Source organism: Etheostoma cragini, chromosome 12 (genome assembly GCF_013103735.1).
Source record: "Etheostoma cragini isolate CJK2018 chromosome 12, CSU_Ecrag_1.0, whole genome shotgun sequence".
Taxonomy (NCBI): Eukaryota; Metazoa; Chordata; class Actinopteri; order Perciformes; family Percidae; genus Etheostoma; species Etheostoma cragini.
In genome coordinates, this window is record NC_048418.1 from 23,152,253 (window position 1) to 23,171,485 (window position 19,233).

General features: G+C 42.5%; 2 protein-coding genes across 2 annotated transcripts; both read left to right on the forward strand.

Moving 5' to 3' along the window:
- The first annotated feature begins 368 nt into the window (after positions 1-368).
- Positions 369-7,081, forward strand: prss56 (serine protease 56). Its single transcript, XM_034887543.1, has 14 exons — positions 369-729; positions 2,335-2,493; positions 2,595-2,849; positions 2,971-3,160; positions 3,277-3,385; positions 3,542-3,698; positions 3,853-3,995; positions 4,110-4,269; positions 4,362-4,550; positions 4,682-4,873; positions 4,985-5,187; positions 5,552-6,137; positions 6,245-6,351; positions 6,467-7,081. Exons 1-14 carry the CDS (start codon positions 627-629, stop codon positions 6,638-6,640), a joined length of 2,727 nt encoding a protein of 908 aa, XP_034743434.1. The 5' UTR covers positions 369-626; the 3' UTR covers positions 6,641-7,081.
- A 1,323-nt stretch (positions 7,082-8,404) lies between these two features.
- chrng (cholinergic receptor, nicotinic, gamma) lies at positions 8,405-18,679 on the forward strand. Its single transcript, XM_034888857.1, has 12 exons — positions 8,405-8,540; positions 9,931-10,067; positions 10,159-10,203; positions 10,281-10,405; positions 12,024-12,179; positions 15,456-15,553; positions 15,640-15,840; positions 16,085-16,199; positions 16,279-16,393; positions 16,511-16,775; positions 18,032-18,165; positions 18,242-18,679. The coding sequence occupies exons 1-12, from the start codon at positions 8,441-8,443 to the stop codon at positions 18,461-18,463; spliced, it is 1,713 nt and encodes a 570-aa protein (XP_034744748.1). The 5' UTR covers positions 8,405-8,440; the 3' UTR covers positions 18,464-18,679.
- Positions 18,680-19,233: the final 554 nt, after the last annotated feature.

Genomic DNA, 19,233 nt, shown 5'->3' on the forward strand with positions numbered 1-19,233 from the left:
TACATTCCTCTCCCCCGGTGTCACATCAGCCCATATCCTTATCTGCATAGCGGTCTCCCTCTTCCTCTCCCATTAATTAATTCAAACAACACCCCCTTTCCTGCCACCCAGCCAATCACTCCGCCTTCCCCTTCTCCCCCCTCCCTATGTGCATCTCTCTCTCCCTCCCTCTGTCTCTTTTCATAGAACCAAACCTCTTTGTGATGTCCAGCCTTGGCAAGTTGCGCCCGATTTGCTGTCACAGTCTTAATGAATTCATCTGTTTGTGTATTGGCCATGGGAGCATTTCTCCCTCCCTCTCCCTCTCTCTTTCCTATCCTCACCCCCTCCCTCTTACTGGTGTTGCCCTGGGGACTCTATATATACCAGGGACCACTCCAGGCACCTATTGTTCCTCTAAGTAAACTTACAGACAGATGCCCTGCACCACAGGGTGGGAGAGAGTCCAAAGAGTCAGGAGGAGGGAGCCAGTTAAGGATTGCAGAGCGCAACCAGACCACAAGGACCTGGAAACACTGCAGCCTAGCCTCAGCTCCGGCATCCCAGCATCCTCTCTGGTGGTTCGGCGTGTCTCCTGCCTGTCTGCTTGTTGTCACTGTGGAGTGGCGGTCTGATGCTCTGACACCATGCTGCTGCTGATATCACTGCTGCTCATGGGACTCGACTGCTTGCCCTTGGGAGCCCCGACAGGTCGAGAGGTCTACAGGATGCCCCAGAGTGCACTCAAAGGTATTTTTCTAAACTTACACAAGTTTTGCATTGAGTTTTTCAATTATGGTAATCAGTGATTACTACGTGAATTATGTTATTGGGAATGCATTGGAAATGTGATTACTGCATTTTAAGGAGTCTTCCCGATATCCTGGTTGGGTGGAAAATATACACAGTACTTTGAAACGTCTTGTAGACTAATCTTTAGTTTTTTTATTTAATGCATCATAGTGAGACCCCTGCAAAGCAAACACTCGTAGTGCTTTGAGGCATTACTATCTCTTTAGTGAGTTAAGCGGACAAAACATCTGGTGATACTTCGAATCCTGTATTATTAGCTTAAAATTGAATTATGCACACACACCTGGTGCGTGTTGATACTTTTTGGCCAAGCAGCTGACACATATATAGAGATGTACGTTTTTTTGTAGGCTTACTTTGTTATTTACGTTGGGAGATCGCTGATTTGGGAGACCGCTGATATGCTTTTGGTATTTTACTGATGAGCAGCAGATGTTTTACCTTAAAATAAATTATACAACTTATTTCATTAGACTGATTTCCAGCACTCAGCTTCATATGTTTTGTTCTGTCATCAAAGCATCAAAGAATAGAAATACTATCCATGTGTTTTTGTCTTTATCCTCCAAACTTAGCCTAGAAACTTAACTCCTGCTGAAGTGAGGGTCCTCACTTAGTACAGCAGAGCCTTCATGCAAATGTCTGGCGATGGCAATGTGTGTTTAGAGTGTTTAGAACAAGGGGACTCGGGGTCCCAGCCACCCCAGGGCTGCCAGCCCGTGCCCATAGACCCTGTCCCTGCCTGCCAGCCTCTGCCAGCTCAGCCCTGGCCTTCTAATTAAGTCTTCAATCAGCATTGTTGTTGTTAGTGGCCTATCCTGTGATGTGGTGCGGCACAGAGGGGGGGCTGCCGGGTCGGCGGCCCTGATTGATGTGTGTCTGCAGAAGCCTCACCAGCGCGCTGAGCGTGAGCTAGCTCCCCTAACACGCTGCCAATGAGCTCAAAGAGCAGCATGAGAAAAACGGGGCTACTCACACACACACCAGAAAGCAGCACCAGTTTATACTAATGCTCCCATATACAACATAACAAACCATAACGACCTAGATATCCGTCCTATCTTGATCAGAATCCAGTAAATGTACATGCATTTATCATGCGCTGGAGCCCAACCAGGTCAAATATTCCTTACATGTATTTATGAGCAGGGAATTTGAATTTTTTTAGCAACACATTGAATTTTTGTTCACTGTTTTTACATTTCAGTACAGTCATATTTCCTTCTGTTCTTGTACTGGAAATGTTTTTGACCGCATTATACTGTTTTTTTTTGTGGAATTGTTGGTATGATGATGGTGATGGTTAAATTTGCTAACCTTGACTGTTGTTATGGAAGCATTACCACAAACTTGTCTATGCTATTGTAGTACAATTTCGTAAATTGGCCGACATGCACTATGTCTGCACATCAGCTTGACCGCCACATATCGGTCTGGCTCCTGTGTCTGTGTCTTCTTCTCTGTCATAATACCTCTTTTTCTTCCCTGGCTTGTCTCACATTTTGTCTTTTCTTTTCTATTTCCCCCTGTCCTCCCCTGCAGCTCTGTCTGATCGGGGCACCGTGGTTCTAGAGGCGGCCATGACTAGTGCCCTGTCCTCTCTCGAGCGTGCATCATCTGAGAGAAGACAGGCTGAAGCAGGCTGCCGAGGCTGCGTTCCCTGTTTGTTTCAGGACTGCGGTCAGCTGTCTGGGTCCTGTTGTAAGCACAATATTACTCACTTACCCTTTTTATTCTTGAGCATCTTGAGTGTCACGTTGTCCTTTCTCAGTACGTCCATAACTCTCCTTCTCGCCCAACAGCGTCTCCTGCCAATGCCTTATCAGAACCCAGCTGTGATGTCATCAGTAAAGCCCAGAAGCTTCAGGATGAAGCTGAGCGGAGTTGGGCTCTGAGCCAGGCCTGTGCGTACTATCAGCATCGCTGCCCACCTGGGGACCTGGACAAAGAGACCTGCATCAGGATCATGGGCGAGAGTTGCAGCGCCCGTGTCCTCCAGTGCAGCCTGCTCAGCACAATGCAGAACCTGGAACCTGCTACGCAGACGCATGCACAGGGTAAGGTTCTACTTGTATTCAGAAAGACGTGTTCCTGCATTCATACAGATGATCTCTGTCAGTGAAGAGGCCTGAGGCTCATTTAAGAAAACTCTACATCGGTTTGTCTCTGTCCCAGCAGCAGTGTGTGGTCAGAGGTCGTCCACAGTGCAAAACATCACACAGCCTCGCTCAAGGATTGTGGGCGGCTCCCCTGCACCTCCAGGCAGCTGGCCCTGGCTGGTCAACCTCCAGTTAGATGGGGGTCTGATGTGTGGAGGGGTCCTGGTGGACAGCTCCTGGGTGGTCACTGCTGCTCATTGTTTTGCTGGGTGAGTGTGCATGTGTGCATCACTGTGTGTTCATAAGAAGATCTTTGACTCTTCTTTGAGATTATTACAGGTGCATTTCTCTCTCTCACTCTCTTGTGTCGTCCTGACCTCTGTAGTAGCCGAAGCGAGAGCTATTGGACAGCCGTGGTGGGCGAGTTTGACATCACGAAGACTGACCCTGATGAGCAGCTTCTCAAAGTGAATCGCATCATCCCTCATCCTAAGGTAACAATCCAAAGTGTGGTATAGAATGTCCATAGCGGGATAGGAATAGCAATAATATAGTATTATCTCTTTCATCACATCTGGTGGTCAAACAATCAAACAACCAGGTCAGCCTGTCGTTCTTTAACTCATTCAAACTTTCTCCACCTCCTGCAGTTCAATCCAAAGACATTTAACAACGATATAGCCCTGGTGGAGCTGACATCCCCCGTGGTCCTGTCTGGCCGGGTCACACCGGTGTGTCTCCCCTCTGGCATGGAGCCCCCTACTGGCAGTCCATGTCTGGTGGCAGGCTGGGGCTCCCTCTATGAGGGTGAGTGGGAGATAACTGACATGGATTCTTCATAGTTGAGCTTAAATGCATTTTGTTACCTTTTTGAGAGAACATGTGCTGTTGATGAGGACTTTGAGACTATTCATTAACAACATATAACATGTTGCAATTCTGTTTGTATCTTTCTCTACAGATGGCCCGTCTGCTGACGTGGTGATGGAGGCCAAGGTTCCCCTGCTGCCTCAGAGCACCTGTAAGAGTGCCCTTGGCAAAGAATTGGTCACCAATACTATGTTGTGTGCTGGCTATCTCTCAGGAGGCATAGACTCCTGTCAGGTGGGTGCAACGACATTTTCTGAGTTACTTACCTCGATAGTTAGCTTTTGTGTCTGACACATTTTAGCCGCATCCAAGCCATTTTTTTAAGTTTCTTTTTTATGACACCTATAGGGAGATTCTGGAGGCCCTCTGATCTACCAGGATCAAATTTCAGGTCGGTTCCAGCTCCAGGGCATTACCTCCTGGGGAGACGGCTGCGGAGAGAAAGGCAAGCCTGGAGTCTACACACGGGTGTCTGCTTTCTCCGACTGGATTCAGACGGAGATACAGAGTGAGTTTCAAGCAACAACAAACCACGGAAACTAAAATATTGCGACTCACAGAATATGTCAATATTAAAACAATGATTGTATCTTGATTTAGAGTCATTTGGAAGCAGGGAGCCAACGTGTCCGGAGCTTTTAAAGACAACAGAAATGACGGAGGAGGAGCAGAGGTCGGAGTTCAGCTCTCTCTGTCGCTTCTACACCATGACCTGCCCCCCTGGTCAGCCTGCCAGCGCTTGTAGCCGAATGGCCGAGGACAAGTGCCTCATCCGCTTTAAGAAATGTCGTGAGTACTCGTATTTAAAAGCTGAACTTGATGGGTGTAGAACAAAAACGAAATAAACTACTTATTATTTGTGTTGCTTGGAGGTGTTGCTGTGGAGGTCTCTGACATGTTGCTCCTTCTCTGCTATCCAGAGTTGCGTTCGTTCCTACAAACCCTGTTGGACTTGCTCCAGAGGGCCGAGGACTACATCCGGGACAAAGTCGACTTGACCTTCTTCACCAAGACTCTGCCTCAGCTGGTGGAGCACATCTACAGCACGGCTTTCACTCACACTAGAGAGAGGAGGGACCTGGGCTTGAGACATGGTTTTACGCAAATTGAAGGTACATGATTGACAGAATTGTGTTGTTCCATTTTCTTTACTGCATTTTTTGCAGTAGGAAATTGTGTTGTTTGATTGGTCACTATTCTCACATGTGATTTATTACATGTAGAACAGCTAGGTGGAGCTGTGGGCCCAACAGATCAGGGTCCTTCTCCAGTTCCCCCAGCCTTGTTCAGAGAGGTGGGGCCCTCAGTGGACGACTGGGAGAACTACCTGAGAAACATGGCTGAAGACCTGGACCTACAACACACTGACCCATCCACAGATATCTCCTCCACACCAACAAGACAGGAGGACAACCTTTTCTCACAGGTACATTTCTAAAATGTCCAAATGCAAAGGAGGCTGCGTCCTATTATATCAATAAATGATTCCCAGCACATTCTGTTGTTTTAATATTCAGAAAAGATCTAAATCAGGAATGAGGTAGAGGTCAGGTTTATTTATTACGTGTTGATATAAGCCTTGCCATATCAATCATCATCATCCAACTCATCATTTTTGCTTGAGCATTCAACAGAGAGAAATTCGTAAAAAAAAAGGTCACCATTGACCCAGTTTGACTAAGGGGCATGCCTTGGGACTTTGAAAGGCATGCCGGGATATGGGAAATGTAGGAAGCCAGTGATTGAAGATGTAGACATGGCAATCATTTTTTTTTACATGTCATTTTCAGACAGAGGACTCCTCCTTACATCAGCTGGAGGGAGAATTTCAATCTGTTATCTCAGCTCTGCGCTCCAAACTGTACTCCAGGGCTGCTCCTCCCATCCTGCATTTGGATCCAGTCTACCTCCAGGAGGATTCTCCCAACACTCCCCCTTTAAGTAGGTCTTCCACTGGAGCACCAGTCCCCTCCTCCTCATCCTCCTCCTCCTCCTCCTCCTCCACCCAGGAATCCCAGGAGCCTTGGTCACTTCTAACAGCCCTGATGAAGGAATTTCAGAAATTGAGCACACAAGATGAAGTTGTGACAGACGATGTGCCTCAAAGTGAAACCTCGTCCAATAGTGATTCAGCTTCTGATGTGAATTGGAGCGCCACTTCTGAGGATTTTGCTTTTGTTGAGAATGAAGACGGAACAGAATTAAAATCTTCGGGGTTACCGCTCCCAGTTCAGTCGACATCGAGCAACGAGAACACTCAAACAGAGACGACTGCTGACCCCAGACAAGCTGTTTACACTGTGAAGACTTTTAGCCTTCAGAGAAAATACAGAAGCCTTCTTCGCAAGAGGCAGATCCCTGGGGCCGGTGTGAAAAGTATGTGCCACACCTTCTAGTTTCAGACAACACAACATAATCCCTGTAATATTTGTTCACGGGTAAATGTTATTTCTCAAATTAAGTATTTTTGTTTGTTCCTGCAGTTTGTCCAGAAGTGAGAGAGTCCTCACAGCAAGTCAACCAGGTCAGGGACTCTTACAGCTGGGTCTTAAGCATCCCAAGCAAGAACCTACGCATGAATTTCCAAGAGGTAAATTACCATGTTAAATGGAGTTAAGAGACGTAAATATGCACTGGTAAAAAGAACAGTGCTAATGGACTAATTTTCTCTCTCTCTGCCTTGTTGGGTCTCCTTTATTGTTCAGGTGTTAGTTGATCTTAGCTCCAAGAACGATCGAGGACTTTACCAGGCACGAGTCAGAGCAGTCGTGGGCGGACGACCTTTGACCTTCTACAGTCTCGTGGGCCTGGAGAATGAGTCGTTTTACCGCAGTTTGCCAAGAATCATCGCTTTGGCACTGGAGGCACTGAAGACTTAACTTTATCTAAGTTAATAAAAGACTCAAATGAGCGACGATAGCACGACTCTCAAGGAGATCTGTTTGCACCAGAAAAGCCTCGTCATGGGACAGAGAGATGTTTCGCACACTCACTCAAACTTTACTTCTTCTGCTGTCTCTTGTGAAAAGCATTATTTTTGTTTCCCCCCTATCTGAGAGCCTGGCTTTGGCTCCAAATGAAAACACAAGCATGAATGTATCCATCCAACTAATGCCCACCCATCATGCCACAGGATTTTTTTTGCATGTGGTTGGAAACGCTGCCTTGTCTAACTTATGAATCTGTACAAAATGATAAGTTATTCATATTGTCTTTTGCAAAGGTTGAGCCTCTTGTGAAGCACACAGACTGTATATATCATTTGTATTCTTACCTTATTCTTACCATATTTATTTGTATAGAGAAAAAGCATTTGTATTTTTGTTAAAAAATGAAAAGAAAATCTATATATCAATAAATTTGATGCTAAAGCATGTTGTGTTGATGTGGTAATCTCTAGTCATCAAATTTTACTTTTGATATTCAAATTAGCTGACAGCAATGCTGCTAATCCTGCAGAATGCTGCTGCTGGTGCACAGCCGACACCCGCACGTACTCTCCCGAGACAGGTGTCGATGCTAAGTGGTTCCTCTTGTGACCCCAGATTGACCTAAACCCTCAACTCAAGCTCTCCCATCAACACAGCAGCTGCTGGCCCGTGCTTGCCAGTACCCCCAACCTCCTCCTGTCTTAACTCCTTATTTCCAGGACGTGGAATTGTAACTGGACACATAACTGAGCTGACCTTTGGAGTCTCTTATTGTCTGTCATGAGTCCAGTTATTGCGAGACAACTGTTGCGTGAGGAAGTGATACCCTTGAGATGCAGGCGAGCCCCGACTTTGTCTACTGTTATCCGCCCTGCTGTGGTTGCCAAGCCTCAGCCACTGTTTGATTTTGGTGATGATAGGCTGAATGAGCCCAAAAAAAGTATCTTCCCAACTAATATCTACCCAGTAACCTGTGGTAGTTTTCTACCTGGCCCAAATGCAAATAGAGGGATATACAGAGACATGAGTGGAACAGCTGCGTTAACACTCACACATACTTCTGTTGCAACTTCTGCCTTGTGTGTTAATGTTAATGTGGGAAGTGTGCCAAATCATGGCAAGGGACAAGTAATTGTGACACACACTTGCAGAGTAATGACACAGAGCCTTGCCAGTCATCACTGAGGGAGAGCTGGAAATGAACAAGACTTATCACCTGTTCGCCACTGCGTGGTTTATTTAAACTTTCTGGCTGGCAGACACGCGCAATGTTGCTGCTGTCGACTCCCTCTCTTCATGTCGAGACACGTTGTGGCTTCAGGTGGAAAAATCTAGCTTTTTATAGATCACTGATGTGCTCAATTCGCTGTCACAGAATCCATGAGTGTTACTTCGTTCATGTGGACGTCTGAATGACAACAGCCAGGTGCACAAAAATACAGTTTGATGGTGTGCCTTAACACTGGAAGGCAGCCATGCCCTAACTACAATGCTCAAACTATGTGCATGTCATGTTACCAGTGTGTGTGTGTGTGTGTGTGTGTGTGCTTGTTGTGACAGCTGGCTATGCAGTTACTGGAAATAAACTCTTGGATTTAACCCTAACAATCATCAACTCCCCCACTGAGCCCCATCCATTCCTCTAAACCACAACCCATCCCATCAGCTTTGACTTTTGCTGGGAAACACACACACGCATGCATGCTACACACACAGTTTAAGAGCCGGCAACTCCATCCAGTGTTGTCCATGTGTATCCGATTAGACAACGCAAAACCCACACTAATGGATTCTGGAACTCCGCTCTGCTTGTCCCTCTTTGTGAGGGCTTTTATGATTTCTGCCACAGGTAGGCTGATCCACCCACTTCCACATTTGGGAGACATTATTTTATTTACATATACAATATCTTGTCAGTTGTCAGATTTTCAACTGTAATAACATTTAATACATTTTAACTTTCACAAACAGTTTAGATATTGCTTTCTCTATTACACATCATGTTTGCGTTCTCACAGCCACAATTTTCATAATACTTTAAAGGTTGCATTGCACCAAATGGCGCTGTTCTTTACATTTTTTGAGACAGATTCAGTAAAGAGTGAAACAATCAATTTCTTGTAAATATATATTGTTACTGAATTGCTGTGCATTATTTGACAGGGCATTTGTACAATGTTGCGAAATCAGACTTAATTTGTAGTGCTGGACCATGTACCTTGTGCACAGCCTTGTCATTCTGCTTAATCACACAAAAATTGTAGTGCTGATTCTGGTTTCACACTTATTTTAGGAGACCATCAGGTGTTTAATGTGACATCGGATACAATGTAATGCTAGACACCAACCAAGCAACATTTGTTTGTGGTTATTAAGTTTGCCAAATGTACCTCAAAGCTAATCAGACAGGTATAGGGTTGGCTTGTTTTAATAGTATTTAATTGAATTACACTGAAAGGATGTTCCTTTTTATTCCTGTCCTGATGTATTCCAACAAAAAGTCTCCTTGGAAATCAAACTGGAACCTGGATTTAAAAAGATCATCCACTCGTGAACATTATATGAGAGAAAATTGAGCAGGGTACTCCATACATGCTGCACTTACTGTACATACAGTGTGGTCAAGGGACCCACAAAAGGCAGATTCGACAATAATGGTCAGAATTAAAGTAGCAAAAGCTAAGATATCCATCCATCCATCCATCCATCTTAATCCACTTATCCAGTATCGGGTCATGGGGGCAGCAGCTCCAGCAGGGGACCCCAAAGTTCCCTTCACCGAGCCACATCAACCAGCTCCGACTGGGGGGTCGCGAGGCGTTCCCAGGCCGGGTTGTAGACATTATCTCTCCTTCTAGTCCTGGGTCTTCCCCGAGGCCTCCTCCCAGCTGGACTTGCCTGGAACACCACCCTAGGGAGGCCCCCAGGAGGCATCATTACCAGATGCCCAAACCACCTCAACTGGTTCCTTTTGACGTGAAGGAGCAGCGGCAGATATCCTGACTTTTTAAATAATCAGAACTCCTCCTCAATGCCTACGTCTTTCAAACTTCCCACGTCCTGTCTCTAATGTGGGCGTTTTGTAAATGTCTCAAGCCCAAACTGAGATAATCCTGCTGACCTGTTGAACTTTTTACAGACTGAGTAGAGCTTTTCGTGACTAACTGAACTTAATATGTTTGATGTTGTGTCCCTTCAAAAACTAAGCTTTAGCTTTAGTCTCTCATGTTTTCTTGCAGTATCAGCACTCAACCTTGAAGGGGAACTGTTCAAGGATTTGATGAAGGGTTACAACAAGAACGTCCGGCCCATGGAAAACAGTGGTGACATCACTCAGGTCGACATCAAGATGACGCTTACCAACCTCATCTCTCTGGTGAGTGACGTTCAGTCCGGTGACTTTGGTTAGCGCCAGTGGCTGCTCGGGCCTGATAGTCCACATCGCTTACCAAACTATTTCTCTTTAGAATGAAAAGGAGGAGGCTCTGACAACAAGCGTCTGGATAGAAATGGTAACCTTACACACACTGCTGGACTGTTTTTGATCCGCTTTGCAAGGATGTTAAACCCAGAGTTTGTCTGTGTGTAGCAATGGTGTGACTACAGGCTCAGGTGGGACCAGCCACCCAGATCAGCTCTGTATGGGAACATCACCTCGCAGATGCGGGTCCCCTCCAAGAGCATCTGGCTGCCAGACATCATACTGGAGAACAAGTGCGTGCAACAACCTTCACATTTCAACACCATGTTGGGTCTCAGCCAACGAGCCACTCATACCTTCACCAAACAACTTATCATAAGCAGTGACTAAAGTTAAGGAGCTTAAACCGCATGACAGAAGCATTATTCCACAATATGTCCATAACGGCACTGTGTAGATTACAATAATGAGTATGAGCCCAAGCCATAGCCAATATCTTTTCAGGTTGTCCGTCCATCTGTCTGTCGCAAATGTGATATCTTAGGAACGACTGGGCTTTTTCTTCAAATTTGTCACAAACGTCCACTTTGACTCAATAAGGAACTGATTAGATTATAGTGGTCAAATTTTAAAAGTCTCTGTGACTTCACATAACACATTTGTGGCCACAACAAGAATTCATACACTTATTATTACAACCTCTCACACAAACGTCTGATAAGATACATTGATGAAGTGATGACATTTTTTCGATCATATTTACTATTTGAATTGGTGACACCAATTTTGGGTGCACACCTTGAAACTGTGATGGTTGGATAGATCTTGTGACGATGTGTGTGAAGCTTCAAGGTTTTCAAACAATACATTTGAAAGTTCTTATCAGATTCCGTAAAAGTCTTTGGTACATGTGCATCATATGTGTCTGGACAGACATGGATGTAAACTGCAACTGGACTGGATGGCGGAGGATGCGAGGCACTAATACTAGTTTTAGCCTGCAGTGAATTTTTTGTTTTGTCACTTCCTGTAGGCATAAGTGTTCATACTCCACCAGAAAATCATTTTTGTGTTTTTACTGTACCAATTGCAGCTTTATTATTGTGTATACATACAGTACCATAAGTATATATATAGTATGTTAAAAAAGTCATAGTATGGTTTGTCAACGTCATAAAACGTTTGTCAACGTCATAAAAAGTTATAGTATGTTGAAAAAAGTCAGGAAAAAGTCATGGTATAGTATGTCAAAAAAGACCTTGTGTAGTATGTTGAAAAAGTAATTAAAATATCATAGTATAGTATTTCCCAAAAAGTTATAAAGTCATAGTATAGTATGTCAAAAAGAATCTGAGTAAAGTATGTAGAAAAAAGTCATACAAAAGTCTAATTATAGTATGTCAAAAAAAGTAATGAAGAAGTCATAGTATAGTATGTCAAAAAAGTCATACTACAGTATGTTGAAAAACCTCATGAAATGTCATAGTATAGTATGTCAAAGAAAGTTATAAAAAGTCATAGTATAGTATGTCAAAGAAAGTTATAAAAAGTCATAGTATAGTATGTCAAAAATGTTATAAAAAGTCATAGTATAGTATGTCAAAAAAAGGTATAAAAAGTCATAATATAGTATGTCATGTAAAGTCATGAAAAAGTCATAGTATAGTATGTCATAAACTTTATAAGTCATGGGATAGTATGTTGAAAATAGTCATAGTATAGTAAGTAAAAAAATCATACTAAAGTATGTTGAAAACCTCATCAAATGTCATAGTATAGTATGTCAAAAAAAGTTCTAAAAAGTCATAGTATAGTATGTTGAAAAAAGTATATATATATATATGTATAAGTATGTAGAATGAAGAAACAATGTGTCTGTGTGTGTTTTCCTCTGGTCTTACCTGTGGACAGTGTGGACGGACATTTTGAGGTGGCCCTTTATTGCAATGCTCTGGTGTCTCCTGATGGCTGTGTGTACTGGCTGCCTCCTGCAATCTACCGCAGTGCCTGTGCCATCACTGTCAACTACTTTCCATTTGACTGGCAGAACTGCACCATGGTCTTCCGGTGAGTAGAGACGACACCTGTTGGCCAGTCATTGGGATTGATGACTGGAGCAGTAAACATTGCTATTTATATTACAAATCTATTATAAAGCACCTTCAATTCACCATGTATTTCACAAATGTGTTGTCTAGCACAACCAATAACGTACTATTGAGAACACAGAGGTCATGTCTTCAGTGGTTTCTGGGAATTTGTTTTTTAACCACCAACCCGACAAGGACAATTTACAGTTTAACACAAATTACACAAGGTGGAGTTTAGAAGCTGATTCAAGCAATTTGAAAAAAAGAAAACTTTTTTTAAATTTCACAGGTTTTAGCTAAAACATATTTGATTTAGTACAGGAGTTTCATTCTTTTCCCCCTGCTATACCCTGAAAGTATAGAGAACGCTTTGAAATTGAACTTTGACTACCTTGTCAGGTAAAATGTCATTTAACCCTTGCGTTGTCTTCCCGTCAACTATGAAAAAAATTTTTTTTGTCAACACCATTATTGCTTTTTCTAACATTTATGTCACTTTTTCAATGTTGCGGGTGCTTTTTAAAAAAAAAATTTTCCAAAGTTATTTGACATTTGTAATGTTGACATTTTCAGTTTATTTCAAAGGCCCATTTTTTTTTTTATGATGAAAAAAACTGAAAGTGGGTCAAATTTGACCCGAGGACAACATGAGGGTTAAACTCAGTTATTCATTAAATGAAATAAATTTTTTAAACTAGGAAAGGCATTTCCTGAAGAAAAGGTTAAAAACTAAAATGTTAAAGCCAAACTGGATTGTTGCCATAATTACGTAAGAAGAAGGTAAGCTAGTATTATGGGCCCAAAAAATTAATGAAAAGGTCTAGTAGTATAGTACATTGTTTAGTACGGTGAAAAAAAGTTATAGTATAGTATGTTGAAAAAAGTCATAAAAAAGTCATAGTTTAGTATTTCAAAAAAAGTAATGGAAAGTCACAGAGTCGATTATGTCAAAAAAAGTCATACTATAGTATTTTGTCAAATAAAGTCATTAAAAGTTATAGTATAGTATGTTGAAAAAAGGCATGAAAAGTCATGTTACACTGTATGCCAAAAAATGTTACAGTATAGTATGTCAGAAAAAGTTATAAAAAGTCCTAGTATAGTATGTCAAAGAAAGACCTGATATAGTATGTTGAAAAAGTCATTAATAGTCTAATTATAGTATGTTGACAAAAAGTCATAAAAAAAGTCATAGTATTGTATGTTAAAAAAATTGTCACGAAAATTCATAGTATAGTATGTTGAAAAAGATTATATGTCCAAAAAAAGTCATATTATAGTATGTTGAAAAACCTCATAAAATGTCATAGTATGACATAGTAAAAACAATTATAAAAAGTCATAGGATAGTACGTTGAAAAAAGTTATAAAAAAGTCATAGTAAAGTATGTTGAAGAAAGTTAGGAAAAAAAAGACAAACACTCAAACACCCCCAACCAGTCCAACAGACTGAGCTAGAAAAGAAGTCAATTTAGGTTAAAAAAAATCATAGTGTAGTACGTCAAAAAATGTCATGATATAGTGTGACTTTGCTATGGACAGCTGATTCAAGAAATAATTAGCACTCTGTGAGAATCATTCTCACAACTTCAGACACCCAACCAGTCTCCCAACAGACTGAGCTGGAGAAGACTTCCAAAAAAGGACTGAAAAAGTAATATTATGGTATGATGAAACAAAGTCATGAAACGTCATAGTACAGTATGTGGAAAAAGGGATATTATGGAATGATGAAAAAAAGTCACAGTAGAGTATGTCAAAAAATTCATAGTACATGAGGTTGAAAAAAGTCATGAAAAGTCATAGTGTAGTATGTGGAAAAGGTATGGAAATATAGTACGGAAAAAGTGATATTACGGGTATGATTAAAAAAGTCATGATAAGTGAAAGTCATAGTATAGTATGTGGAAAAAGGGATATTATGGAATGATGAAAAAAGTCATGAAAAGTCATAGTATAGTATGTCAAAAAAGTCATAGTATATGAGGTTGAAAAAAGTAATGAAAACTCATAGTGTAGTACGTGGAAAAAGTATAGAAGAAGTATAGAAACATAGTGTGGAAATGTAGTATGGAAATATGGTATGGAAAAACTACAGTATTGTGTGACTTTCTTCTGGATATCTGACATAAAAAAGGATAGGAAAAGGAAAAGTATTTGATGTGAATCATACTCAAAACCTCAGACACCCTGAACAGTCTTCTTATAGACCGATCCAGACATTAAGTCATAGTATTTTGGCAAAAAAAGTCATGGAAAAATTATGGTATGTTGAAAAAGGTAGTGACAAGACATAGTATATTATGTTGATACACGTAATAAAAAGCTACAGTAGAGTGGTCATTTTCTCTGGACCTCTCACTTAAAAAACAATAAGGAATCCCACTCCCAACCTCAAACACCCCCCCCCACACAGTATTCTAACAGACTGAGCTACGGACATGGCCTTAATGTTGGAGACAGATAAATATAGTGAAAAAGTCAAGAGTCAAAATAGGTTTAAAGAAGTCACGGGATTAAAAGACACAGAATAGTATGTTGAAAAAAGTTATAAAAAATAAAAGTATAGTAGGTCGAAAAAGGTTATAGTAAAGTATGTTTAAAAAGTCATAGTGTAGTATGTCGGAAAAAGTCATAAAATGTCATAGGATACTGCAGTATGTCAAAAAAGTCGCAGTATAGTATGTTGAAAAAGAAGTATAAAAATGTCCTAGTATAGTGTGTCCAAAAAAGTCATTGTATACTGCACTATGTCCAATGAAGTGATAAAAAAGTCATAGTACACTGTAGTATGTCAAAATGAATCATAGTAGTCATAAAAAGTGATAAAATCAATCAGGGGTAACATTTTAATTTGTTACGCTTATTTGTAAAAGGGATTAGATGGTTGTGTTGTTTTTTTTTGTGATGAAAGTTTAAATTTTAAATTTTGTATACAGTATACAAGCATAATATCAGAAAACAACAGATTCACAGACAGTTACAAACAACAAACTGGGACATAAGAACAGATCCCAGGGCAACAAAAACACAGAGAGAGGAAACACAGGAAGGGAGGGAGGGAGACAAAACAACATAGACACACACAAACAGACACACACACAGACAGACACAAGACAAGGGACCAGTCACACACCCAAACAAAAGAAAAGACTACAGCATTGATTTCAAGGACTCAGCAATGCTGTGCCAAGCGTCCAAAGTCTATGGCTTTGTTTGTTGTCATGACATTATGTCGTCTCCCTGTGTCCAGCTCGCAGACTTACAGCGCCAACGAGATCAAACTGGTCCTCAAAGAGGAGGACAACCACACGCTAGAGTGGGTGGACATTGACCCGGAGGCCTTTACAGGTATAGATTTTGAACAACTGTTCAAAACAACACAACGATTATCTTAATGTAGCAAAATGTCAATCAAATTTGGTTTATGTTGTAAGAAAATGGAGAGTGGGCCATCAAACACAGGCCGGCTAAGACGGTGATCAACACTCAGTACACCAAGGATGAGCTGGAGTACCAGGAGGTGGTCTTCTTCCTCATCATCCAGAGAAAGCCCCTCTTCTACGTCATCAACATCATCGCTCCATGTGTGCTCTTCTCCTCCCTCGGACTCCTCGTCTACTTCTTACCTGCCAAAGGTCTTTTTTTTCTCACTTTGTTTATCTACTGTACAATCTTAGACCTCTGTCACATCAACTTTGTCCAAGTCTGGACAAAAGATACCAGAAAAGGGACATCAATTGTTGTTAGGAGAAACCTCAGATCTCAGCATCGTGATTTTCTCCAGACCTCCAAGACAGAGGTCTGGCCCCACTGGGTTACAGTAAGTCATGAAAACATGTTCTTCATCAACACAAACCCTGATTTATTATTGGTTTGCAGCGGGTGGACAGAAGTGCACCATGTCTGTCGCCACTCTTCTGGGCCAGACTGTGTTCCTCTTCCTCATCGCTAAAAAGGTTCCAGAGACTTCGAGGGCGGTGCCTCTGATCGGAAAGTAAGTTTGTGCGATCACTCTTAGAGCTCAGCTGATCTGAAGAGAGATAAAGATGTGGCTAACGAACTTTTGCCTGCAGGTATTTGATGTTTGTGATGTCAGTGACCACCATGGTGGTGATGAACTGTGTGATAGTCCTCAACGTTTCCCTGAGAACCCCAAACACTCACATAATGACCGACAAAGTCCGAAAGGTGAGAGTGTGTCCAGACCAAACTGCTTTGTAAATGTAATTTCCATTGAGAAGCCACTGAATGAACATGGTCTAACTGGAACACAGGTCTTACCCTTTGACCCTGTGTCCTCTTCAGATTCTCTTAAACATCCTACCTCGGCTGCTGAGGATGCAGATGCGACCCTGGATACCGAACGGTGTCAGAGCTTCTGAAACTGGAAACGGGGAAACTAGGGCTACAGAAAGGAACGGCTTGCTCCTGGTCCCCCGCCGACGCCGCAGCTCCATGACGCTCATCACCAAGGCAGAGGAATATTCCACGAGGACAGCTCGATCTGAACTCATGTTCGCCAGACTCAAAGAAAGAAACGGACTGATCAAATCAGTGTTAGAGAAGCTACGTAAGTGTTTGGATGAGTTTGCATGTCGAAGTGCAACACAAACGGGTTTAATAGAAAAACTCAGGGGCAGCTTGACTTGTGGACACATGATGGATCGGGAGACTTCTATTCATAATAATTTATACTATTTATTGATCCCCAGGGGGGATATTACAATTTACACTCTGTGTACACTTGGTAAGTATCACTGCAAAAAAGGGCTGAAATACACACACACGCTCAGGACCTATTCATGCACAAATGGAGAGATAACAGAGTGAATGAGCTCCCAGCTGGAACAGCACCCTGAGTGGTTGGGGGGGGGGGGGGGGGGGGGGGGGGGGGGGGGGGGGGGGGGGGGGGGGGGGTACGGTGCCTTGCTCAAGAGCACCTGGCAGTGCCCAGGAGGTGAAGTGGCATCTCCCCAGCCACCAATCCACACTCTGTACTTTGGTCCGCATGGGGACTTGAACCAGCGACCCTCCGGTTCCCCACCCAACTCCCTACAGACACCCCGCTTACACAAAAGCATGTAATGGAATCTTGATCAACGAGAAATTAGGTACAGTTACAGTGTAGCGCTGTCCTAACTCTGAGGGTCTCGAACTGTCAAGATATGACCCCAAAACGAAAGATGCTCACATAAAACCTAGTTGAGTGTCTCTCTCTCTCTGGGAAGTATGCTGTGTGTATGCGTCAGGTCTCTTTACCCTGTTTCCACCGACCTCCAAAAGGAGACGGTCCCTCGTACCCTAGAGCAGTGATTCCCAAAGTGGGGGTCGGGACCCACAGGGGGGTCACGAGCCAGAGAGGTGGGGTCGCAAGTTGATTTTCAGAAATAAAATAAGATTTTAAAAACGATTAGAAACAGCGTATGTTAGCCACGATTTGAACACAAGATAAAACTGTTGTGTTAGTTTGTGTGTTATTTTGTGTTGTCAATATGCTCGTGTTTGGATACGCCCATGGTGCGTGCGCGGTCGCGCGCAATGACTAAATACGTTTACAGTGGGGGGGTCGCAAGTCACTTGCACCGTTACTTTGGGGGTTGTGGGCTGAAAGTTTTGGGAACCCCTGCCCTAGAGGGACCCAAACAAACACACATGATCCCACATGAACAGGTGTGGTACTAGTCTGGCTCAACGTTCTCCTCCCCTGGCCTGTAAACCTAGGAATGACCAGACGTTGTCTAATATTTCCCGTTGTCTCATCCTGTCACAACATGGTGTTTCTGGACATTTCCCACATCATGAGTATCTGGTGTGTTTTCTACACAGATGATGGGCTCCAGGGGGGTACAGCTGAGCAGGTCAGTGCCAGCCTGGCCCAGGCCTCTCCCCAGCTGAAGCAGTGTGTGGCCTCCTGCAACCACATAGCTGAGACTGCAAGGCAACAGAACAACTTCCAGAATGTAAGATTTATATTTTTATATTCCACAGGGTTAAAATCCTAACGGGGATAATCTCCAGTCTTTCTTCCACCCCCAGGAGAATGAAGAGTGGTTTCTGGTGGCCCGGGTGATCGACAGGGCCTGCTTCATCGTCATGGTGTCTGTGTTTTTTATCGGTACGATCGGCATCTTCCTGATGGGCCATTTCAACCAGCCTCCCTCCGAGCCTTTCCTCGGGGATCCGAAGAAGTATCTTCCTCGAATGAACAACCTCACGGATCTTACTGAAAGTGGGACAGGAGCAAACTACCTGGGGTGAACCGGGAGAAAATCTCCAGATCGCTTTACTTTAATCGAAGTGGGACTCTGACGGCGTCTGTCCCAGAAGATCTGGGATCTGTGGACAGAGGTCGCTCAAACAGGCTTGTTCGTGGTAATAAAGGATCCACTGCACAGATGTTGATCCATGGTGATGCATACAGCTGGTATCAGCTGGGACTAATATGGAGGTTGATGATATTTTAAGAAATGCAAGGGTATGTTCCTGTTCCCAGCTCAGTTTTTTAACCTCTGTGTTGTCCTCCCGGGTAAAAAACGGAACAAAAGTTGAAATTTTGGGCGCTTTTTCAGACTTTTTTTAAAGTTTTCACTAACACCACCTTAGCAGTTTTACTACTTTTTGGAATTCATGTTCAATAACTCTCATTTATTTAGAATTATACCTAATATTTGAGTTACAAAAGCAGATATTATGAATTATTTTGACTAATAGTTAAGATCAGAGTAACATACAGATGAGTTTAGTCAGGAATGAAAGTGATCAATTGGATTTGCAATCCATTTTTTTTGTAATGTGGTTAAAAAAAAAACCATATTTCAGATATAGACATTTTTTAAAGGGGTCAAATTTGACCCGAGGACAACAGGACGGTTAACATTAAGTGACTTCTCATTTCTGTTGATTTTGATTAAATTCAAGGCCATCATGATAAACTACATGAGAAATTTGTTGATCCGACGTGTAACAGTGAACAACAGACAAATGTGCCAAATGAATGCTTTTATCAATAAATATACAACTGTAATCTT

Bases quoted from the DNA above. Each gene is read 5' to 3' on its own strand.
- prss56 (XM_034887543.1), top strand. From the start codon at position 627: ATGCTGCTGCTGATATCACTGCTGCTCATGGGACTCGACTGCTTGCCC. The intron at 4,270-4,361 runs GTGAGTTTCAAG...ATCTTGATTTAG, and splicing joins GATTCAGACGGAGATACAGA to AGTCATTTGGAAGCAGGGAG. The intron at 4,551-4,681 runs GTGAGTACTCGT...TCTGCTATCCAG, and splicing joins CATCCGCTTTAAGAAATGTC to AGTTGCGTTCGTTCCTACAA.
- chrng (XM_034888857.1), top strand. From the start codon at position 8,441: ATGTGTATCCGATTAGACAACGCAAAACCCACACTAATGGATTCTGGA. The intron at 10,068-10,158 runs GTGAGTGACGTT...ATTTCTCTTTAG, and splicing joins TTACCAACCTCATCTCTCTG to AATGAAAAGGAGGAGGCTCT. The intron at 15,554-15,639 runs GTATAGATTTTG...TTATGTTGTAAG, and splicing joins TGACCCGGAGGCCTTTACAG to AAAATGGAGAGTGGGCCATC.